We start from the raw sequence: 24,539 nt of genomic DNA, 5'->3' as shown, positions 1-24,539 counted from the left end.
AGATGAAGTTTCAAGAAGTAGACTTTGCCTTTAAGCCTGACTGGGGAAGTAGAATGACCACTCCTGAGGTGCCGGCTAGGGGATCCGGGCTGTAGACACAGCAGCACAGGGGAGCCTCTTGCATCCGCTGTGTGTGGTGAGGCTGAGCCGAGCAGACCCACCGTGGAGAGTAGAAACTCAAAGTCACAGAGCAGCATGACCGAGATGTTCTCCACCAGGACCGAGTTGGTGCTTGGCACGCAGGAAACAGCACTGTTATTAATCCAACTGCTGTTGCTGTTGTTGTCGACAATAAAAAGCTGTTCCTTCAGGAAACATCTCCTGGCGCCACGTGGCTTGGGTGTCTCAGCAAACTCCAACTTCAAGGCTAATGCAGCTAAAGGGGAAGATTGTTAAGTCAGTAGGGTCTTGTCCATTCAACCTGTCCCGTTAAACCCCACAAGTCCTATGTACAGTTTTAATACTAGCATGAGGATCCCAGGCAACAGCCCCAGAGTCTCTTCCTTGTCACCAGCAAGCAACTCATTAAATAGGAAAACATCTGCTACAGAAAGTGACCTTAACCCCTGAAGGACAGGAGGTCTGCTTTGAGGAAGGGAGGCCAGAACTCATTCTGAGGGCACTTATCAAGGCTCCATCTCCATGTATGGAGCGAAGGAAAGTGATAATTTTGAAATATTTTAATTTTAATATTTCTGTTAAAGCAAAAGTTGTGAACTCCTTGAAGACAGGTTCTTTATAATCAGCATTATGGGTCTTTTCTCGTCATTATATCTATATAGGATCTGTGTTTGATTGATTGTATGTAACTTCTCCAAAATGTCTCATGTGTCTGGCTTCCAGTGTCCCTCCTTGTTCTTATTAAAGTTTCCTTTGAAGGATCTTAACTCAGTTTAGATGGCTCACACTGAGCGCTTACCATAACTTCCCATGATGGTTAAGGGCTTGGACTCTAGAGGCAGACCACGTGAGTCAGATGGGTGGTGTATCAGCTGTGTGACCTTGAGTGAGTCACCAACCTATTCAGTCCTCAGTTTTCTCACTTGTTAAATGGAGGTAATAAAAGAGTTTACCTTCTATTGTTATTGGGCGGATTAAACGAGATACTGCATATAAAGCACAAAGCTTGGCATGGTAGTGCCTCCAAAATGTTGGCTGATTAATTACTGTTACCACTACTCATCGTCATCATTATATACTCCTTGCTAGACTTAAGGCTGATCCAAGGGTGAATGAGAGAGATCGATGCCCCCAAGAATCTTGCAGTTGGTTAGTGATAATATTAACTCATTCATTTAACAAATACTTATTGAGTACCAACTGGATGCCAGGTGCTGTTCCAGGCCTTGGGGACATATTGTGCACTCTGCCCCAAGCAGACAAATCTTGTGGCACTTATATTCTAGGGGCTACACACTCAGAGAATGGTATACAGTCTACGACATGGTAAGTGGTGTATGAATGGTACTCACAAAATAGTTTATCAGATGAGGCTTTTCTAGCACAGGAACCTGCAGTTAGTAGGTCCTCAAACAATCAAAGGCACAGTGAATGAAAGAGTCAGATGAAAACTAATCCCAAGAGTAGGTATAGAAAAGGCTATAAGTTGCTGTCCGTGGCCCCCAGCCAAAGGTCAGAAGCACCTCGTTTTTTATCGCAGTGGTTTTGGCTAGGGCACAGGCATTGCTCCTGGCAGGGTTGCCTGCTAAGTCAGAAACCACCCTTTGCAGCGAGCACTTAAATCGCTAGCATGTTCCAACTTGCCAGTGCAGTCATGGGTTGAACTCAGGATCTGAATCACCTGCAAGGCATCTGCATGTCCAGGTGCAGAGTGACAGGAAATAGCATCCGGTGTCTTCTCACCCAGGACCAGATCAAGGAAAAGCCTCAGTCTGATTTTTGGCACCAGTCAATCCCCAGAAAGTTAGAAATGTGCCTGGGATTTATGAACATGGGCCAAACTCCTAACTGGAAGAAAACAAAGTCTGAGGGTCAGAATTTGAAGTGGTTGATCAGTGAGTCTAAATCCATACCTGATGTGACATTTACATAAATCAATTTTTACCTTAATTTGCCTCTCCTCAGTGATTGTGTGGTTTGCGTGTTCATTAGGCCTTTCCTGTCTCTCCAGGGCTGTCATCCATAAAGGGCTCTGACATCTTTAGGAGGAAATTACTCCACAAGTATCTATAATCAGATATTGTCATACTCATTCACACATACACAAATGGGTACACATGCATAAATACATAGAGACAGAATTTTTCTAATAGTAATTGGTAGTTATAGAAAATTTGAAAAATACAGAAGAGAGTAAAGAAGATGAGAAATTATTATTCTGCCATACAGACAAACACAGTTGATGCTTTTATTTCCTTTCAGTCCTTTTTCATACATAGATGATAGATAGACAGATAGATAGATAGGCAGGCATAGTTGTGATAATGTTGTATATAATTTTTGATTCTGGATTTTTCAGTTAACATTATAGAATAAGCATTTCCTTATAACATTTAAAAAATCTTTATTAACCTCATTTCCAATGCCTGCTGATGCTATAATGGCTAAGCAATAACCGTGGATAGAGCTCAGAGCTGTATAAATGACTGAAAGCAGGTGTCCTGTTAGGGTCTTCAGTTCCTAGCATTCCAGCTGTTTTAGGTGTAACTGGTGGCCTTCGTCTAAATCTTTTCTGTCCCAGCACACCTGAGGGATAGGAGTGGCGAAGGTACGTGCACTTGTAGTTTAAATAGCGTCTCGAGGTACTCTGACACACACACCCCCCCATCTCCACCCCAGCTTTGAGGATCACTGTCTAAATTCCGTGTTCCTTTTTACTCTCCTCCTCCGCTCAGCTCCGAGAGAAGCAGGCATACGTGGAGAAGGTTGAGAAGCTGCAGCAGGCCCTGACCCAGCTGCAGTCCGCGTGCGAGAAGCGGGAGCAGATGGAGCGGAGACTGCGCACCTGGCTGGAGAGGGAGCTGGACGCGCTGAGGACCCAGCAGGTGAGGGGCGGGGCGGGGCGGGGCCTTCGGAGTCTGGCGCATGCGTTCTGTGAACGCCACGGAGCCGAGCACCTGCTGCCTGCCAGGCTCTGCGCTCTGCCCTGAGGATTCAGGGGTAAACGAGAGCTTTCTGTCCTCCGTGGTCCAGCACAGCGGCCAGTGGAGGAGCCAGCCAGCCCACTCACTGGAGAGACAAACGTCTTGACAGGGAGAAAGCGGTGACCCCTGGGGGCTGGGTATGGGGGAATGCGAGTGCAGACGACTTCACAGCGGAGGACATTTGAGTTGGACTTGGAAGGACGAGTTTGTTGGCCATTCTGGGGGAAGCGTCGGAGGTAGAGGAGGAGTATGCATGGAGGAGAGAGATGAGAGGCACATGGTGGGTCCAGAACAGCTGGGGGCAGCCAGCTGCGGGAGCATACCAGCTGGAGGCAACGGCCAGTTCGTGGAGGGCTTTTGGTCAGGTTGAGAGACTGGATTTTTTTTTTTTTCCTGTAGGATCAGGGGAGGAGCCCTCTGGCGGTGTCAGAGGAGGGGCTGGAGGAACAGATGTTGAAGTCAGGGAGGCCCGCCTGAAGGCTGTTAGTGTCATCTAGGGTGTAGTGGGAGTCCCCGGGGGACCTAGAACGGGGGTGAAATTGGGAGGACCTGATCATCAGTGAGTTTTCAGAGGTAAAGGACAGGAAGGACTCAGGACTATCCCTAGAAAATAATATTGGCCATAAGCTCCTTGTCCTTCTGCCTCTCCCTGTTTCTCCTGGTAACAGCTGTTCATGTAATTCAGCTACAAATAAACTCAGAGTAAAACACCCCAGCCCAGGGTCCTCGTGGGCCTTGGCAAGAGGAGAAGTCCTATAGCTGGGCCGGGCTCCGTTACAAGCAGGTCAAGGGCTCCTGGTGTGTCATCAGCCAGCGTGGTGGGCAAAGCCCCCTATGCAGCTGGTGAAGAGTGTGCCCTAAGTTTGGAACCAGGGAAATGCGAGCCAGGACTCCATGGAATTATCTGGTGGATAGGGCCTAGTGGTTATGGTTGAAACACTTGAAAACACTTGAAAGCATATGCTCTGGCCAGCTCAGCCCTTTCTCATGGCAGCGCACACAGTTCCCTCTGGACGTGTGTACTTGGCTGGAGATGGAGGTGTTAGCGAGATTGCCCGGAAAATCAAGGAGCCCACCCAGGCCCCTACCAACTTGGCTTAGTTGATAGTTCACAGGGAAAAGTGAGTCTGTCTCTGGACTTCTGATCCTTCTAACCTGTGCCGCATTCCCTGGCATTTCAGGGCCACCCTTCAGCCATTTTCTGTTGCTCAGTTATTGAGATCGTAAGTTCTCCAACTGGAGGGCAGACTCTCTGGTGTCTGGTACTGTGCTGGCACCTGGTGGGTACTTATGAGTCTTTGGCTGACAGAATGGGCACATCTCAGTATTTAGAGCAAAAAAGAATGTTCTTTTCCAGTTAATGTGCCACCCACACCCTACAGTTAAATTACTTATCCCTGGATCTTCTATTTTGAGTGCTATGAAAACACTCTTCATTCATTTCAGCTACTATATGTATTCTAAACTATATCTCTCCCATTGATTGCTTTTGGGATTTGTGCCAGTGGTATTGCTGTTATAGGCAGTACTCTAATGAGCTGCCTTTTTACGTCTCCTTGCAAAAAAATGTAAGAGTTTCCCAAGAGGATATACCTGAAAATGGGATTTCTGCATAACGAACGCATATGCTAAACATCACTAGATATTGCCGGATCACTCTGCAAAGTAAATATACCAATTTATCCAAAATGTATAAGAATGTCTTCCTGTACATTATCATCAATGTTTAGTTTTGCAAGATGTCTTTTTCTTTAAAAAAAAAAAATGGGGGATGAAAGAAGCCAGACTCAGCTCCATTATCCTTGTTGTGTATCAAGAAGAAATGTGAAGGAAGCATTATTTGAAAAATTTCTCTGTTGCCACAGAGGACCATTCCCGTATGCACACTCAGACCCACACACACTCAGGCCCCGTTTTTTTTCCTCAGAGCAGCAAACACAACTTCCCCACTGTTTGTAAAGGATGCTGTCAGATTTCGGCTGCCTGTGGAGGACAGAAGTTTCAGAATCAGGGCTCTCCTGGGGAATGACGTGGCTTGCATTTTGGACTTGTCTTCGGGAGCTGATAGCAGATCCCCAGCTGTGTACGGCTGACATGAGACCAGAGAGGGGGAGACAATCTTTAAACAGAACTTTGCTGCCCAGCATCTCTTTAAAATAATATTACAATTGTTTTTTAATGAGAGTGTTAATCTCTCTCCTCTGTTATGAAAGGCACTTGGGGATTTCCCTGCTTTTCCCTGCTTTTGCCTACTCATTAAAAAGATGAGTATTATTTTTTATTTTTTCCTTTAATACTTCATTTTCTCATTTTACCAATGGGCATACATTATTCTATAACCAGAAAAGACAAAAATGTTGTTACAAAGAAGTCCACCAAAATACCTTAATAGTTCCACGTGGCTGATACTATAGTTTGGTCCAACTCCTGCCTGGAGTCTGTGGACAAGTGTGGCGATCACAGCTCTGCTGGCCCCCAGCAGGGATGACCAGCGTCCACCCTGGAGCGTGGGGTCACCCGAGAAGCTCTGCCTCTCTGATCTGCTTCCTCCTATTTACTCTGAGGAGCTCACACATGTGTCCACCCCGGATGTGGGCAACCCAGCTCGCACTCTGCTCCTTCACTCCGGTGTCACCAAGGCATTTATCTGACCCCATGAGAAGGCATACTGAGGTCACACAAAATAAATAAAGCCCCTTGTCATCTCTCCCCTCAACAAAGCAGTGAGACCACACTGCCTGCCTCTTCCCATAGAGAATCATTCTGAAGGGACCGTTGAGAGAACAGCTTAGAGCACTTTTGAATCAACACCCCACACAAGGGCTCTGCCCTAGACCCATGCCAGGACACAGCTGAGGCTCTCTACCTGGCCCTCTCCACACAGAGCCCCCAAGTGAGCTCCAGTTACTCCTGCAAGTTATTCCTTCTGGAACCTTCCAGAAGGGTGGGTAGGCTGGAGGTGAGCAGAGTGGCATAGAATCGTGAACTGAGTCAGAGCATAGGCTCTGGGGTTAGGCTGCCTTCTCCTCCTACTACAAAAGGAATCTTTCTGAGCCTTCACTTCCTTGTCTCTAAAATGGGGCACATAAATTATATTTACCATATACTTGTAACTACAAATAAGAAAATCTGCACAAAGTACTTACACAGTGCCTGACACTTAGCACTTGGTGAAGGAAGAATAACTATCATTGCTGTTCTTCTCATCATTACCTTCAGAGTCATTTGATGGCACAGGGCATCTTTGGTGCCCAAATTACTCCAACTTTTCCAATCCCATTGAAAAAAAAAGTGATAGGTGTGGCTGGACTGAGAAGGGCGGAGAGGGAAGATAGGTCGGGACACTAGGACCAGCAGGAAAGAGCAGCTCTCAATGAACAGGTTCTGTTATTAGAAGTAATCTCCCTCTACTTTGGGAGGCAAAGTGTGGTACTTAAGCATTACTAGAAGTTGGGGGGAAGTGAAATAGAAATAATGGTAAAAGAGGAAGGGAAATTAACATTTTTAAGAACTCACAATCTTTCCTTTCTGGAAAAGAGCTGAAAGTGATTTTCACATCTTACTTCCACAGTAGTCTTAAGAGGTAGAAGAAAGAAGGGGGGAATGTTCTTGAAGGGCAAAACAAGGCCCAGGGCAGCTAAGAGACCAGCCCAAGGTCATGTAGCAAATTAAGGCCTTTCTCCCAGGTGAACACGCTGAGGGCAAAGGTTTTTATCTGTATTGTTCACTGTGGTATCCCCTGCACAGGGTGCATGCTTAGTAAATATTTGGTGACTAGCTGAAAGGGCAGCAAAAGCTGGCCTGCCTCACCCTTAATCTGTTTTTCTGGCCAACATACATACCCATTAGACTGTGCTATCTCTGAACGCTTGAGTGTCTAAATTCTTGCGTTTATTTAAACAGCTCTTAAGGACCTGAGCAGGTCACCAGCCGAGATGTCAACACAAGGGATTTGGATAGAAACTGACAGACATAGATGGCAGCTGAGGCTGTGGGATTTTTTCTTGGAAAGTTTCTAAAAACAGGGTAGTTTCTCCTCTCAGTGGACTGGTTTGTTTGTCCTCCTGCCCTGAGGCCAGGTGCCTGGCTTGATGGGGTCAGTGACTTCCTATGTAGGCTGATGAGGAAAGGTACATGCTTTCCACTCTATTCTGGCTTAAATGCCGGCCACTGGCAAGCTACCACTGGATCCTAGAATAATTTGTATTTGTAGCTTTCAAGAATCAAATAGAAGCACATGGTTTACAAAAAGCCCGTAGGCCCATTTGCTCTCTTCTGTCTGGTGGCATTAGGTTCCAGCAGTGCAGCTCAAATGCCCAGCTGTTGCTCTGGGTAATTTATGTGGTTCAGGGTGAAAGGTACCTCTCACCTTGCAAACAACTCTGTATTTAAAGTTTGTGATCACTGGGAAACAGGAGGGGAATGCATGTCCCAGGACAGAGAAGAGCTGGGATGAAATCGTTCTCCCCTTGAGTAGCTCAGGCCCGACTGGTCTCCTAACCCTGAGTTCCCGAGATGACCCATCTCCACCACTGGCCAGAAGTCAAACCTCCTCGTCCTCTAAGTCATCTGTTTAGAGGAAATAGTATCCCTGAGTTAGAAGGGAAAAAATCTGAAAAGTGAATATCCTCAGCTCATGAGCTATTCAGATAACACAGCCGCTTTGTGTTGTGTTATCTGAATAACACTTCTCTCTTATGGACACAGATGGAGAGAAAGGGCTGGAAAATGAGCTTGACTTGCCTTAGAGGTTTTTCTGGTAGCACTGTACTTTGGTTAGCCCTTTAAAGTGTATTAAGTGCTTTCATGTTTATTATCCTATCTGATTGCTGGGCTTCCATCTGGGGCAGGTCTTAATTTCTGTTTCCCAGATGAGAGGCTGGGCAAGCATGCCCTTAAGTCATCTCACTCCCACGTCCGGTGCCTTCACATTCTATCTCCCAGCCTCAGGGGAAGTAAACAGCTGAATCACTTCCTTGAACTCTGGAGAAAGTGCCCTAGACCAGGAGGCCAAACTTCGTTCTGGCTCTTGGTATAAATTAACTGCAAGACATTGGACAAGCCACTTCCTGTCATGCAAAGCTGGATATAGGCAGACAGACTCGGGTTTGAACCCTGACCCTGCTACTGATCAGCTTAGAGACAAGGAATAGTTCATTCAATCTCTCAGCAGCTTAGTTTTTCCATCTGTATAATTGGGATAATACTCTCTGTTTTATACAGCTCTCGGAGAATTAAATGAGATAGAGGAAGTGGGGATAGAGGTTGATGGTGTCAGAATCCACCCCCATTCGGGTCATCAGTGCTGGAGAGGGAGCAAGGGTGTGACTGTGCTGCAGGATCTGGGTGAACCGTACGTGCTCCACGTGGGTAACTCTGCCCACCCAGGGTCTACTTTATAGCCCCGATTCAGCATCAAGATGTTACTTCTTTCGCATCTCCAGAAACACGGAAACGGCCAGCCAGCCAGCCTGCCGGAATACAATGCCCCGGCCCTCATGGAACTCGTAAGGGAGAAGGAAGAGCGGATCCTGGCGCTGGAGGCTGACATGACCAAGTGGGAGCAGAAGTACGTAGAGGAGAGCGCCATCCGGCACTTCGCCATGAATGCTGCAGCCACTGCAGCGGCCGAGAGGTGAGTCCCATGGAACTGTGCTGCTCGGAAAAGCACAGCTGGAAAAACACAGTGTCCAGAGGGGTTCAGGGATGCATCCCAGGGCGGGAGAGCAGTTAAAAATAATTATAAAGTGGCTGTAATGCTAGTTGGAGACCAAGGTGGTATAATGTTTCTGAGGATGATTTTGGCAATATGTACCTCTCCTTTGGTTCCAAAATTCTAGTTCTCGACATTTATCTTAAGGAAATCATTATATTATATAAGTGCCTGAAGTTATATAAGTTTTTATCCCAGTGTGGTTGTAAACATCAATACATTTAAAATAGCCTAGAGCCCAACAAGAGGGATTCATTCAATAATTTAAACTCCATCCACACAGCGGAGTACTATGTGGTCTTTAAGAATGATGCTGGGAAAGTATACTTTATACTCTTTTAAACAGTGGGTATGTTTCATGGACCAGACAAGAATATGCAATCCTCATAACAGCCCTGAGCGTGGGAACTATTATTATCCTCATTTTGTAGGTGAAGAAATGAGGCTTAGAAAGATGCAGTAGTTTATTCCAGATCACACTGGTAGTAAGTGTTGAAATTTGTCTGACTTAAAGCCTGATTTCACTTGGTTTGCAGTAGTTTTCTGCTGCTGTCAGTTATTACCTCTGTTGCTTTATTTCCTTTGTTGCAGGCACACAGCCTTATTTTTTCTTTAAAAATTAGCTCGAAATGCTCGATAATTCACAAAATAATCCTGTTAAGCTCTACCTCTGTCTGAATGAGCAGGTAGTTTCCCTTGACTGCTGGGTCTCGCCTGACTTGCGTGGCTGTGCGTTCTACCAGCCCTGCTTTTCACCCATAAGTTATTCAATATATTGAGCATTGAATTGTCCCTCTGCTGCAGACTATAGGTGTGTGACTGCACCAGCCTTTCTGAGTGTCACTTTATTCAGAAATTACCTAGTTTCTGAAATGGAAATTATAATTCTTGACTGGTTATGAGCAGGAAACCAGAGCGTATTCCCCTGGCTGAGGACACTAGAGCCCCAATAACAATGTAAGTGCGTTACCTTGGAAGCATGACCCAGGGCTTTTACGGGTCATTGTTGTCTCAACTGTTTTGATTTATCAGATTAATGCATGCTTGGGGTCCTAGGACAAATGGGACTGGAATGTAAAAGAAGTAGGGGAATGAACTGGTCTGAGGCATGAGACTCCTGGGTGGGCACAGGATGGGGGTGGGGGGATGTCGTGAGTAGAACCAGCCAGAGCCCACAGATGGTCAGCCCCACTCACACTGCGCTAGGCCCAGCCTTGGCCGTCATCCTTCGAGCAGGGGAAACACCTCTTGCCCTCAGAGAATAATCCTTTGGGATTTACCCAGCCCTGTTGCTCTCCTCCTCTGCTCTGTTTGAAGTCCTGGATGGATGGATGGATGGATGGATGGATGGATGGATGGATGGGGACCCTTTCCACCATCCCTGCCTTCCCCCATTCTTTGCTTCCACATGTATCTATTGAGCATCTAACAGTTCCATGGGGAACTACCCTCCCCTCTACTGACCACTGCTTCCCACAGTCTTGGGAAAAATCAGTTCAGAGGAGGTCATGTTTTTAGCTCCAATCTTAATGTTCTTTTCAAAGAAGACCTCTATAGTTTAGCATCACTTTTCTGTTGACAAAAAGGGAGAAAAGGAAACTGAAGAATTTTTGAGAAAAGTCAAAATTCTAAGCTCTTATTGCCTAGATCTAAGTGGCTACATAAAAATTGGTAAAAATGACTATTTCCAGCCATTAGTTTTGTGACTTTTCAGCTACTGCTACATACTTCATGTTTACAGGCAGTGTGATATTTGTATACCAACTGATTTTGCCATCTTGGTGTGTTTTGGCACCACTGATCAGAAGATTGAGAGGCTGGGCCTATTTTGTGTGGGTGGAGAAGCTTTTGAAACTTTTTGAGCATTTCAAAGCAATGTAATATTTTGCTGAGAGTTGTGTGTATTTACCTTTGAAGTCATTTTCATCTAGTTGTACCTGCCGTCCTTGACAGTATAAACATGAATTTTTAAATTTGTCTCCAGCTCTACGTAAATTCTCCAAAAATAAATCAGTTGAAAATGTTTCTGGCCACTAATTCCTATATTGATGATTTTTGTGTACCATGCAGTGAATTTATAATTTTGTCAGTATGTTTAAAGCATTTTGCTGGTTTTCTGTGTTATTTGGCTTTCTGATTGGTTTTCAGTCAGTTTGCACTTAGCCACATTCTCACATGTGCCCTCTTCGTTGGTTTATTTTATCATTCATGTACCTTTGCTGAGGCCTTCTTCATAAAGATACAGGAAACTTGGGAGCGTAGAGTGATGGTTACGGGCATGGACTTTGGAGTCAGAGATATCTGGATTTGAATCCCTTTCCACCTTCACTAACTGGGTGTTCTTGCAAAGTCACCCATTTGTTCATCTGTGAAATGAGGATAGTAATGCCTCCTGCACAAGTTCCTGAGAGAACTAAATGAGATACCACGGGTAGCGTGCTTCACCCAGGCCCAGGCATGAAGGAAACGCTCGTTCATGGATACCTGTTGTTAAAAGAGACAAAAGAAGGGCCCCCTTTTTTGCTTTTTAAGGTGTTCTAGAAAAGGGCTGTAAGATTTTAAATATGAATGTGATTGTAACACTGGAATATGAAGTTAAAGGGATGTGAAATATTTGGCTGGATGATTTCTTACTAGTTTAAGATTCACTGATCAGAGACATTATTGGGCCTTTCGGCCTAAGACATACTTGAATCTCTTAGATGGCACAATTATCTTATTTTTACCAGTCGTCATTAATTAGGAGTAATTCAATTGACAAAACCAGTGGCAGGAGGAACAGTTACCTTGAACCAGTGGTTTTCGGTCAGGCATCTGTTCCCGGCTACACTGCTTTGCAGTCTGCCTCTGTCTGTCCCTCCCCTCCACTCTACCCCCTCGACTGGACTTTCCAAGGACAGGGTGTGTGTCTTCTTCATCTTTGTGCCCTGCTGCCCAGCACGGTTGTCACTCCGAACGGAGCTGAATCCTAGGCAGGGGCTCATAAAAGCGGTGAGCTCGGATGCAAACGTGAAGGGGACTTCAGCCGGAGCCTCTCTGTCCAGGAGGGCCAGTCTCCGTTTCAAGGATTTACTGAGTCCCCATTTACTGTAAAATACTTGAAATAGCTGCTATATGGGTGAGAAATAGAAATAAAACTTCAACTCTGATTGAGAAAGGAGAAGTGAGTATGAACGATTACAAGCATAGAAATACTAACCATTATGGTAATATCAGTATCCACCTGTCAGTAGGTTAAACCTGTAGATGTGCAGTAGTGTCCGTATTCAGAGCACGCCACATAGCTTAGAATTCAATGTCATTAGTAGAAGGGGCAGGGAATTTGGATTTGGGGGTTTTATTTTGTTTTCCTTAGATACTCTCTTAGTTCTAGCAATTTAGGGAGAGAATTGGCCAGGATTTAGGAGAGGGCAAGGGGTGAAGGAATCTGTGGAGGGAGATTTTTAGTGTGGCACCCTTGGACCCCTCCCCACGAGGACTGACATCATTCTCTGTGTGCATCCTGTGTTGCCAGGGACACCACGATCATCAACCACTCGAGGAACGGCAGCTATGGCGAGAGCTCGCTGGAGGCCCACATCTGGCAGGAGGAGGAGGAGGTGGTGCAGGCCACCAGGAGATGTCAGGACATGGAGTACACGTAAGGGAAAGCTGTGCGCGGCCACCAGGCTCCACTCTGGGCACTTACCTCAAGACCCCAGTGGGGCCCCCAGCCTGATGTTTGCACTCACACTTCAGCCCTTTCCTGTTCTGAACAGCTTCAAGCTTAGGTTCTCCCTCACACCCTGCCCCAGAGAGAAAGGAAAGAGTCCACTCAACAACGGGCCTGGAGCCTGAAGTCTCTGGGGGCTAATTTCACGTCAGATGCAGGTTTTAAGATGGGGGCTAATAACAAGAATTTAGATGCCCATGTGTTTTGTGGGTGTCTGTCTCTACAACATCCTAGACATTACCAGCTGGACAGGGGAAACATCATATTCCAAAGCCTCAGAGATTTTGAGCCAGGATTTATATATTCCAGCCAGAAATAAAGAACTCATATAGCTAATGCATTCTTCTCATGGACTAAACAAGACGTCCAGCGGGCTTGATGACATAATGGAGCTAGCCTGCCGCCCACCCCCAGCCCTCCCCGCCCAGCCCTGGGAAGCTGAGCTTCTCATTTTGCAGATGTGAAAGTAGGACTGAGTGGCTGAGTCGTTGGTAAGCTCAGCAAGTTACTATTTGGGTTGTGAAAAGAACTCACGTGTTTTCTGATTCTCATCTTTGACCTTCAGGGAGGAAAACATCATCTTCTCACAGAAAACCTGTCCGTTTTTCCTTAGAAAATAGGGAAATTGACTCTCCTGAGCAGCCCACCCTGTGTGAGCCTTGAGTTTGTGTGCTTTCCTACTGCTTCTGCACGCCTCCCACTGCCAGGGTCCCAGACACACTTCAGTCCAGGAGGTCCCTGCTGGGTGGCCATGGTCACTCAAACTGTGTGTCCTTGGGGTCCCAGGACATCCCAGAGTCTCCTGAGGGGCCAGAGAAGGTGCACCCTTTTCAGCTACTACAAAAGATCCGTCTTCTACCATTTGGAGATTGTAACTGAGGACTTAACACTGCGCTTAACTCTCTGTCCTTGAATTATAATTAAAGTCCCTGGGCATCCTGAGAGAAATGTTCATGTTATTCTAGCCAAATGACTTTTGATCATGACTGTTTTGTTTTGTTACCACAGTATTAAAAATCTCCATGCCAAAATCATAGAGAAGGATGCCATGATTAAGGTCCTCCAGCAGCGATCCCGTAAAGACGCCGGGAAGACGGACTCCTCCAGCCTGCGGCCCGCTCGCTCTGTCCCGTCCATCGCTGCAGCCACTGGGACTCACTCCCGCCAGACCTCGCTCACCAGCAGCCAGTTAGCCGAGGAGAGGAAGGAGGAGAAGACCTGGAAGGGGAGCATAGGTGAGCCCCGCCCCTCCTCAGGCGAGCCCCGCCCCTCAGGCAAGTCCCACCCCTCCCCAGGCAAGCCCCGCCCCTCCCCAGGCGAGCCCCGCCCCCTCAGGCAAGTCCCGCCCCTCCTGTGGTGCCGCTCTGAAGAGGAACCACACAAACATTGAGAGGCACCTCATCTGGCCAAAGGAGTTAAGACACCCTTGAGCAAGCAGAAATATTGAGTATTCCCGAGTCTCAGTTTACTCGTATGTAAAGCGGGGAAGGATAATCAATCACACTTTGGTGGTGGAAACAAAGACCACCCCACCAGAGTCGCTGTTAACCACGGGTTGATTCACATCACAATTATCATCATTATTGTTGAAAGTTGAGGTGACCCTTAATGTAAAATGTTCTAATGGGAAAAACCCAGAGACCTCAGGCCTCTGAATTCGGCTCTGCCCCCGACCAGTGGTGAGACTGCTCCACCTCTGCTTCTGTGTCTCGCAGAGCAGGGCGGTGTCTGGAGGTGTCTGCCCTGCTGTACCCCATGGGGTCATGGCAAGGGCAAAATGAGATCATGGAGAGAAAGCGCTTGGGAAGCGGTGCTCTCGAGTGCAGAGTTCTGGTGGCTGTGGTTTTGTTGGATTGTTGTTACACAGGCAGAATGTTGAGGAGAGTTCTGCAAACGTGGTCTCAGCCATGAACACGTTTCCTGGGGCGACGGGGGCTGGCTGGGTCTGGAGAGAAGTGGCAGAGCCGCCCGGCTCGCAGGCAGCGCTCCCTGACACGCATCCTCCGCTCTTGTCCCCGGCACTCCACAACCCCAGGGGCCTGGCCCTTCTTTGATGCATTTCCCCGGCTCAGAGTGTGTTTTGTTTATCTAAGGAGCCAAGAGGCTGTTTTTCTCAGCACAGAACCCCAGAGGAGCATGGCTGCTTCGTGCCAAAGGGGATAAGAGCTTCCAGAACGAACGTGACAGGCTTGGGGTGATCAAAGGCACCCAGCCACAATCTCTTTTTGAAGTTCCCCCAAGGGTTACTTCTGCAGCCCCTGCCCTCCAAGGAAATGCACTTCAAAGAGGACGTGTGTGGACAGCAGCTGGGATCTTCAAAGACCCTCCCAAGGACACTTAGCTCCCCAGCCCGGTTAGAGAGCCTTGGAAGCGGTGCTCAGGCAGGCCTGGAAGGGGAGTCTGAATGTGCTCAGCTCCCATAGAAACCTCCCTGGCAGAGGCCAGTCTGTGACATCCAGCCAGGCAGGCATTTCGCTGGGGTCTGTGCCTGTACCCTTAACATTTGATGTGTCTCAACCAGGCCTGGGAGCCAGAGGACCCGGCTGCGGGAAGAGTTGCCGTGTTCTCTGCACTGGTGTTCCTCCTCGTTATTGTGATTGGGGTCCACGTGTCACAGAAACAGAGCGGGGGGCTTCCCTGGTGGCGCAGTGGTTGAGAATCTGCCTGCCAATGCAGGGGACACGGGTTCGAGCCCCGGTCTGGGAAGATCCCACATGCCGCGGAGCAACTGGGCCCGTGAGCCACAACTACTGAGCCTGCGCGTCTGGAGCCTGTGCTCCGCAACAGGAGAGGCCACGATAGTGAGAGGCCCGCGCACCGCAATGAAGAGGGGCCCCCGCTTGCCGCAACTAGAGAAAGCCCTCGCACAGAAACGAAGACCCAACACAGCCAGCCAGCCATAAATAAATAAATAAATAGATAGATAGATAGAGTAAAAAAAAAAAAAAAAAATACAGAGCGGGTCCCTCTGAGGTTCCAGGCAGAGGCGCACAGTCAATTCACGAAGGTACAGTGCACAGTCCCCAAAGTGTTTCCACAGTCTCTTGCCTGAGGGGATCTGGAAGGAGGTAGAGGTGATGACATATACCTTCCTGATGGCTCAGGGGCTCCCAGGTGAGAAGACAGGCCAGTGACTTGGTTCCACAAAACATCCTTGCCAGATGGTGGCTTTTCACCAGACAGGGCGATGAGGTGGAAAGAACACAGAGTGGACTTAAAGGCAGGCACAGCTGCCTTCCAATCCCATTTCTGCTCTTGATACTTCTAACTGTGAGATACTTATTTCTCAAAGCTTCCATTTCCTTTTCTGTAAGACAAAGGATCACAACAGGCCCTACCTCATATGAAATGAGATGTTGTGTGTGAAGCACCTAGCCAAAGCCCCTCGCTACTCAAGGTGTGGTCCTTGGACCACGGCACCACCCTCTCCTGGGAGCTTGTTAGAGAAGCAGACTCTCAGGCCCCACCCACTGACTTGAACCTTCATCTTAACAATATATCCAAGTAACTGATATGCACATTACATTTTGAGAAGCATTGCTGTAGACAGACTGGATTGAGTTGCATTCTGTTACGAATGGGCACCTTGAAATAGCCCTGGCAAAGAGAGTTATGAATTGCTAGCTCATTAAATAAGTGAACAGACACTCGATTGTGCTTACCGCGTTTTCTACAGGCTAGTGTTCTGGAGTGCTGGCACTTTTCTGAACGTGTGCCGTATTTCACCATCATAACAGTGGCTGTCCTGTCCAGCTTTGTAGGAAGACATTGAGGAAAAGGGACGCCACAGCACATCATGCCTCCCTCTTCCCCAGCCAGCCCGCCCTCTTCCTGCCCGAGCCTCTCTGCTCTTGGGGCGGGCAGGGAGGGAGAAGAGGGCTGAGTGATCCTTCCCAGGAGCCCAGCTGGCTTCCTACTCCTTGGCGGACATGGCTCTCCATTGCAAGGATCTCTTTGGGGAATATTGTACACAGCTCTGTGTTGCCCTGACCAGGAAGCATGTTTGTTTTGACCCGGGGCCTGTAGGAGACCATCCGTTACCAAGAGTGGAGGGGTGTCGGGGGCTATGAGGCAGAGCTGCAGGCTGATGGGACCGTGTCTAGGAGCAGGGAAGCCTTCAGGTTTTCTGAAGCACACAGCCACTGCTCAGGACTAGCCCTCCTGGGCCATATTAGGTAAAGCAAGCATCGCCTCTAGAACACTTTGCAGGAATGCCCTCACCCCTCGACACTCTGCCTGTAAGGCGCCTCTTCTCCATTCTTCCATAGCACCCTAAGAATTATAGTATCCTGTCATTTGTCATGTTATATTAGAACCAATTTACTTGACAACTCCTCCCCCACCCCAGGTTAGGTTTTTTGGTTTTGTTTTCAAAGAATGGCATTGAAAAAGCTGTTCTTCCGCCCTCAGGGTTGCTGCTGGGGAAGGAGCCCCACGAACACGCATCCACCCCCATGCTGCCCACCCCGCCTGCCACAGCGCTATCTCCTGCGGCCCTTGCCACCTCGGCCAGCAGCGCCCACGCGAAGACAGGCAGCAAGGACAGCAGCACACAGACGGACAAGAGCGCCGAGCTCTTCTGGCCCAGTGTGGCCTCCCTGCCCACGCGCGGCCGGCTGAGCGGAACCCCTTCCAACAGCCCGGTCCTGAAGCACCCAGCGGCCAAGGGCACGGCAGAGAAGCTGGGTATGAGGTCCCCGCCTCCTCTCACGCTCCGGGGGATCCTCAGCGCTCCCTGGCCTGAGAGGGGGAGGCTTTTGTTGAGCTGGGGAGGGAGCAGGGCTGCCAATCAACTCTCACTTTACGGGTTAGCTTATGATTATGGTTACCCTAATGCACTTAGGCTCTGCATGCCCTTTATTATTCTGGAATTAAAATGTGTGTAGAGACTCCTAACTTATTACCATTTAAAAGAGTCCACAAGTTGCATCTTTCCTTTTAGTGTATGCTTTGTGACTAGCCCTTCCCCAGAAGGTGTGCAAACAGACCGTCCAGGGGATGTTAGGGAATTAGTTCCCCCCCCTCCGCAATATGTTTGGGAGCTGGTACCAGGCACCAGGTCCATCAAGAGCATCAGGTACAAAGACATTGCCTTCAAGGTGTTTACTCGTCAAGGATTCGGGGTCGAGAGCACCTCCTGATTGAAGGAGAAGGTAGATTTAAAGTAGGCGAACTGGCCCAGTACTCAGGCCAGTTCTAAGGAGTTGCTGTTAAATATTTAAGAGAAGACAGCTTAGGAGGAGCTTGGCAATGAGTCCAGAAGTATCCATGGAAAGAATAGACTTGGCTTTGGACTGTTCATAGTCATGGGGTGAGGAGGAGGTGGGAGCTACTGGACATAAATGAATTGTTTCCTCCAAAGGGGTTCCCTGTGTTCATCCTCCAAAATAGACAAGTAAACACAATGTTATTTTCGGAGATTTAATTCTTGGGATGCCCTTTTGCAAGGAAGGCAGGGAACATGTGAGAAGGACCTGGCTCGTGGCGTGCACTTGATAGTTTAGAGGAGAGGAGGAGAGCGGGGGTGAGGGCTCCGCACAAAGTCCCGATGCCACTTTCACCCACTCAGACCTCTCCCATCACGTCCTGGTTCTGTTCTTTGTGTCCGAATCCCAGGGCCAGTCATTTAGCTTTGGTCCACCGTGGGCTGGGCTCCTACGGCCTTACCTGCGTGCACCGATGGTGAGGGGTGGCACTTAAATGGTTCCGTTTTAGAGAGGGCTGGGAAGGCTGTGCTCCTCCTGGGGAACAGGCTGCTAACATGTCCCTTCTGTTTGGCAGAGAATTCTCCTGGCCACGGGAAGTCACCTGACCACAAAGGTCGCGTCAGCAGCTTGCTCCACAAGCCCGAGTTCCCTGACGGGGAGATGATGGAAGTTCTCATCTAACACCGGCATCCCTGTTGAATTTTGCAACAGAACATTGACAAGCAAGGAACGTGGCAAAGAGAAAGAAAGATCAAGAAGGTTGTGGATGGGAAATCAGGAATGATTTGAACTGATCAGGATTTCAGATTAATGAGAACACTTTTTATAAATGTTAAAAGCCAAACAAAACAAAAACAGGAGACCTACATGACCGAAAATGAAGAGGATGTCGTGGATTTTTACTGCATATGGTGGAAGAGAGAAGATGCATGTGGGTTTGGAAACAAAGCAGAAATAGGAAATGGAATTTTTCCGTTGTACAGAAAATGTATCTCTTGGGGAGGGTGTGTGTACACCCATTCTCTGGTTATAAACAGATAAACCTGAGCATGGATATTCCTTGAAATACGCCCATTCTCCTTGCCTCTTAGCTTGTTTTGTTTGAGAAGAACCTCCTAGAAATCTCGGAGAGTCCGTCTTGATATAATGTAATATATCACCTGTGCCCTCCACGGGGTGTCCTGTGAATGCGTGTGGGTGTGGCAGGGAGGAGAAATGTCCAGGGTGATGGGGAATTTAAAAGGCCATCTTCACCTCATTACCTGCTTGGTTTGGACTTCTTAGCTTTTCTGGATTGAGCAGTATTTTCTAAACAGGATGGGAGCTCTCTAGTCTTGGTGTTCATCCTTCCTCACTTCTCTGAGTTCATCTCTGTCTCTGCTTCATACTCTTTAATTTTACCCTTTTTTCCTTCTTTTTTTTTTTTTCCTTTTGCAACAAGCCATGACAGAATTCCTTTGTTCTGGGGTTTATCAGAGCAGTAACTGAAGGGTCATCATTCATCGTGACCAGTGGGACAAAGCCGTATGGCGGGTCCCCTGGCCGCTTCCTCCACCTTTGAGGAGTTGGGCTGCAGTGGTTGATCTCATTCTGACCATGAACTAGGTAAGCTCCGACTAGGCGGAAGGTCCATGAGCACTCTGACGTCTTGCATTAAGCTCACGGCCCCGACTTTTTTCTCTCTCACATCAGCTCTTGCGTGGAGTTTGGTTATCTCCACCTCACTGCTCTGTTGAGGTAGGACTTTCAGGACTGCACTCCGGGCAACGAGTGACGCTTGACTTGGTGGCATCCAGAATCTCCCCAGGCACCTTGTCCCGCTTTCTACTGTTTGTGGCCACCGCTCTGCCCGCCCCTTGCATCCCTCTGGGCATTGTTGGTGAGCACGCAGACTCTGTGACTGTCAGCACGGGTGTGTCAGCACATCAGTTCTGCCCTGCCAGGAACTTGCTTTGTAACCTAACAGGCCAGTGTCTATACAGTGTGGTCAGGTTTTTCAAGATTTCAGTTGGGAGCAACTTGTCCAAAGTAAGACGGAAACACCGGGTCAAAGAGCCAGGAGTGAGTGAGGTCGTGGGCCTCATCCCTGTGCTGTTAAGGTTTCCCATCTGACTCCTCAGATATCGGCTTTCTTTACAAATCTAGAAGGTGCTGGATCAGAAGAGAGAAGCTAGTCAGGCCGTCAGATGCTCATGCAGGATCCTGATCGTTTTCTCCCTGCAGGGTAGCTGGATCTGTGTTTTCCCAGGTCCCTTTCCTCATGCTTACATAAGGGAAGAAAAAAAAAAAAAAAAAAGCCCCAGGTCTGAGGCTTTTTCAAGTCCCACCCAAATGAAACCCTGAAGACAGCATCACTTAGGAAATTTTGCTTGGGTAGCTCATTTTAGAGTTGGTCTTTGCAGTGTAACCTGGGTGAAGCTTCCCCAAATTGAGGTGGTGGAAGGATGACAGAGGTGTGAGCTGGAGAGGGAGAGGTGGGGAAGGAAACCAATGGCTTTGCCCAGGGGGCCTCTGAGCTGCCTAGTGGTCAGGAGAGTAAGCAGAACAGATGCTGCTCAAGCCCCGCTCTGCGGTAGGCGCTGTGCATCACGCCGGTTGCCTCCTGCAGTCCCACGTTAAGCATCGCTGAGGACTGTGCAGCCTGGGGAACCAGAGCAGCCCTGGGTGTGAGGAGGGAGCAGCGAGGCCCCACGGCGGGTGTGGGGGCCAGGTGAGTATGGACACGTCGGGGCAGGGATGGGGCAGACGGATCCCCATCCCAGGCTCAGCTCCCCGTCACTTTTTATAGGTCATGAGGCTCAGTTGATGGCAACTAACTCTCTGAAGGACATTTTGACCCCTGATTAACGCGGGGGATGGAAAGAAAACATCTAGAAATAAGAGGGCACATCACCTCTGCCAGCCCCCATCATCCGTGTCTGGGCTACCCCAAACATGGGCTGTGTCGCCTAGAAACGGGTGAGAGTGACAGCCGCAGCCCAGTTTCCCGCAAAGCCTCATCTTTATGCCCCAGCACATCTTGTCGGCAGCTCAGGCACAAGGCTCATCTGCTTTCCTTGGTCCCCCGCGTTGCCAGGCGTGCTAATTGTCAGAATGCAAACACAGATGTCACCATTTTTCAGTTGTGCTGCAGTCTCTTAATCTTTTTTTCTTCTAACCTGCTAAGAGTCCTCCATAAGAAGAGGGACCTATGATTTTGAAATGTCTTCTTTTATGGACCCTGACACTTTTCGTCTTCATAGCTCGAAGCCTTGCTTGCATTTAGGAGAAATGCAGATACTGAACTCCCACTGTGTGTTCTGGCAGTTGACAATATATGATCTCATTGGATTTTCAGAAAATAATCCTAGCTCCATTTTTTTAGTGCCAACTGTATGCAGGCACTGGGGTAAGTCCCTTTTAATGAGTCCTCAGACCACGTGGGAGCAGGGGCAAGTTTATCCTCCTTATTTCATGGAGGAGGAAACGGGCTCAGGAGGTCAAGTCCCTTCCCCAGGAGAGGCTGGGATCTGAACCGAGGTTTTGGGAGAGGAGCTGTGCCTTCGACACAGGCTGGACTGCCTCTGACCTGGGGATGATAAGTGCCACAGCTTGACCCGCTCTGTCCCCTGTATGTGATGTGTGCACTCGTAGACACACACACACACACACACACACACAGAAACACACACACACAGCTTCCTGCCCCCTTACCACCCCGGGAGCTAAGAAATAGGACTAGAGCCCAGAACTGCTAGAACTGCCCATAAACACAGGTATAGGTAGGAGTCTCTGTGTTCCGTTGTAAGCAGGACCACAAAGTCTGGTTAAAAAGCACTTACTTGCGAGTGGTCCAGAGGCCGGGCCTTCTCCAGAACTTTTCAGTGGTGTCTGATTCTGAACTCGCGGGCTCTGTCTCAGGGTGAAGGGTAAAGGCCTCGGCCTTGTGTGATGACGTGCTGGAGTAACTCCGCTTCTTCCTTCAGTGTGTCGCCTGGCAGTTTCTGCATGCTGCCCGGGGTTCTGTATGCAACAGGAGATGTTGCCGCTTTCCGGCAGTAATTTCAGAGCATGTGCAGAACCTTTCCTTATAGCTTTTTCTTCTTAGCTTTTCTTCTGCTTCCCGGAGTTGGGAAGCCAGGCACAGTGTCATGCTCAGTCTGCTTGGAGCAGGCGTGCAGGACAGGGCTGCCACGTCCCTCCCAGGGCTTGGGGTGGAGGGCAGAGAGTGGGGACATGTCTCTCTTCTTCAGTTTTGCAGAACTTGCTCTTTGGAACCTATGTGTGCATTTGACTACGCAGGACTTGGGCTGGATCGAGACAGTTGCTCCCAATGGGTTGTGAACTTGGAAGAGAGAGTTCATTGGTTCTGTTGCTCAGCGGGGAGGCCGTTGCAATGCCCCCTGCAGAGAAGCCAGCCATCACTGCTGTTCGTTCTCTCCCGGGTTTGCCCGCAGCCTCCTGTGTCCTTATGATGCTGAGTGTTGACGATCGCAGGTGGCTCCTGCGTCCTCGTCCGTAGCTGATGGCAAGAGAAATTCTCCCTACAGCAGCCTGAGTCCCAGAGACTGATGTGAACACGGACGTCAGGTGGGGCAGGGCCCCGGGGGCTGTGGAGACTAGGTGGAGGAGTTGCAAGGTTTTGAGGCAGGGAGCTCACGCTTGGGCTGCTGGGAGCTGAGCAGAGAGGTATGTTTTCCAGAACAAAGTCCTGCTGCGTGTCTGCACTGGTGCCGGTGGGGCATGCTTCTCTCTGCCCCCAGTGATCTCACACTCCTCCTAAGCCTAGGAGGACCGTGGTACAAGGGAGCCGGGCGAGTGTTCTTAAACGGAGAATGTCCAGCCCACAGTTGCCTGCTTCTCCTCCCCAAGTCTGACACAGCCATGGTTTACGCTTTATAAATGTTGGTTTTCTCTTCTTTTTTCTTGCTGATTAATCAGTGGGTTTAAAATGTCTTCGTTCAACATGAGGATTGTTTAATGGGTTTGCCTCTGGTGTGTGGCGCCATGGGAGATGGGCAGAGTAATTAAGAAGTTACCAGAAGCTGATCAGCTGGGAGCATGGAAAAGTCAGCATTTCAGTAAATGGATTTCTTCTGGAACTATCAATAATGAGCAGTTTTTTTCTGTCCCTTTTAAGTAGTATCCCCTTTTCTTATTTGGTAATTTAATGGTATAAAGACCATTGGTATATGTCAGTGCATACATATGAGGTGTGCCTATAAGGTTGTATGTCGAGTTTCTTTTCTTAATATCCAGAAGATCCAAGTGTTTCATCTCACCCCACGTCGCTTAAGAGGTGACCCTTTGCGAGACTCTGTGCTGAGTAGAAACATTTTGCAGACGCCTCTGTTAGAATGGATTTGGGGGCCTGGCACGTTCCCCTGGTTATCCTTAGAGATGAGAAATCATCATCCTTTGAAGGCAGGTTTAAGTTTGGAAACAATCCCAAGTCATTCACTCAGTTGGATAAATAAAGATGGGTGATTAAGGTAAGTCACATCCTTTTAGCTTTTTTTTAAAAAGAAGTCCTTAAGATGTTCCTGGGGGATGAGTCTTTGGACCCTCAGAGGCTTTCAGAGTGACCACTTCAAAGGAGGACAGTAATCGTTAGTACGTGTACCCTCCAGAGGGTTCGTTTTTAAAAACCTGCTCTCTTGCCACGCCTTGTCTCTGTTCACGTCTCTGCGTACACGCGGGTGTAAGTGCACATTCATGAGTAGCCGCCTCCAGTAGGAATTCTGTAAAACCCTGTTAGACTTAAGTGCATGTTATTGTCATGTTAGGCCAAGACTGAGGTGTTTCTTTGTCATGAAACTTCGCTTCCTCACAGAATTAAAAATATTGTTTTTTCAATATAATGAAGTACATATACAGTATTTTCTTGTATCAGCTCCCGAAGTTTTGGTGCCCAGTGGTGTGTTTACATGTGGTTTGCCTAAGATTCCGTTCACATAGAGACACCTGTAAGTATTTATTACAAACCGGAATGTAAGCAAATTGATCCATAGTGCTTTTCTTTGAATTAAGGTGTTTTCCCCTTTTGCGGAGGGGGAGGGAGGTTCCTTCTCCGCGTGAGGCGCAGGCAGAATCTGGGACATTCTGTGAGGCTGGGCAGGCCGTGTACCCACCTCAGCCAAAGCTCCAACGGCCCCGGCTGCCGCCACACTTCCCGCCAGCTGTGTGTGCCATCGCCCTGCTTGGTGGCGTGTGCTGTGTTCCCTCCAGCAGACTCTGATGTAAGATTCTGGCATCTTCGTATTGCTAGTCTGTATTGAAGCAGAGGTGGAGGCTACAGAGCTGCACGGCCAGCTGGGTCTGTGTCCAGAGCGGGGAAATCCAAGAACACGGCGTGTCCCTCACAGCAAATGTTGATACTGTTGGTCAGCCAAAGATTTTCCTATTCTTTGCTGCTTAAACTTGTGCCTTAATATTGTATATAATAAATGGATAAAACGGCTGTCTCCCTCACGCTTGCTCTTTTCTGACCCAAGGAACTTATATACCAGGTGCTCCATAAATGTTGGTTGAATTTCATCTCATTTCACTGCTGGAAGCAGAGCCTCACTTGCTGTTTTGCCTGCAGAGGCAACAGGCATCCCGCGTGCTGCCCTCTGTCCCCCCAGCCCCTGTGGGCCTCATGCTGTTGATCCCGACGAGGAAATGAGTCATCCAAACCCCTGGAACTTGCCGTCCACCCCGCCACCCACCCCTCCAGACAAATACAGAAGGAGGAAACGCGGGGACGTGGGCCTGGGAGACGGTGGCCACTTTGATCACATCTGAGTGTCCTCTTTGGGCGTTCCTGGGTTCAGGGCCTGCCA

The 24,539-nt window shown here is 48.5% G+C and overlaps 1 protein-coding gene across 8 annotated transcripts in view; it reads left to right on the top strand.

The window, feature by feature from the left end:
- Positions 1-24,175, top strand: part of AMOTL1 (angiomotin like 1) — a 162,025-nt gene extending 137,850 nt beyond the window's left edge. For all 8 annotated transcript variants that reach the window (XM_059930570.1, XM_059930565.1, XM_059930564.1 and 5 more), the window contains 6 exons: positions 2,856-3,005; positions 8,549-8,739; positions 12,332-12,457; positions 13,538-13,764; positions 16,940-17,215; positions 18,311-24,175. In XM_059930570.1, coding sequence (XP_059786553.1) covers positions 2,856-3,005; positions 8,549-8,739; positions 12,332-12,457; positions 13,538-13,764; positions 16,940-17,215; positions 18,311-18,417 — 1,077 coding nt within the window. In that variant the 3' untranslated portion in view covers positions 18,418-24,175. The remainder of the gene's footprint in view (positions 1-2,855; positions 3,006-8,548; positions 8,740-12,331; positions 12,458-13,537; positions 13,765-16,939; positions 17,216-18,310) is intronic.
- Positions 24,176-24,539: the final 364 nt, after the last annotated feature.

This window comes from Balaenoptera ricei, chromosome 8 (genome assembly GCF_028023285.1).
Source record: "Balaenoptera ricei isolate mBalRic1 chromosome 8, mBalRic1.hap2, whole genome shotgun sequence".
Taxonomy (NCBI): Eukaryota; Metazoa; Chordata; class Mammalia; order Artiodactyla; family Balaenopteridae; genus Balaenoptera; species Balaenoptera ricei.
The sequence above is the reverse complement of the archived record's forward strand: the minus strand, read 5'-3'. Positions and strand labels throughout refer to the sequence as shown.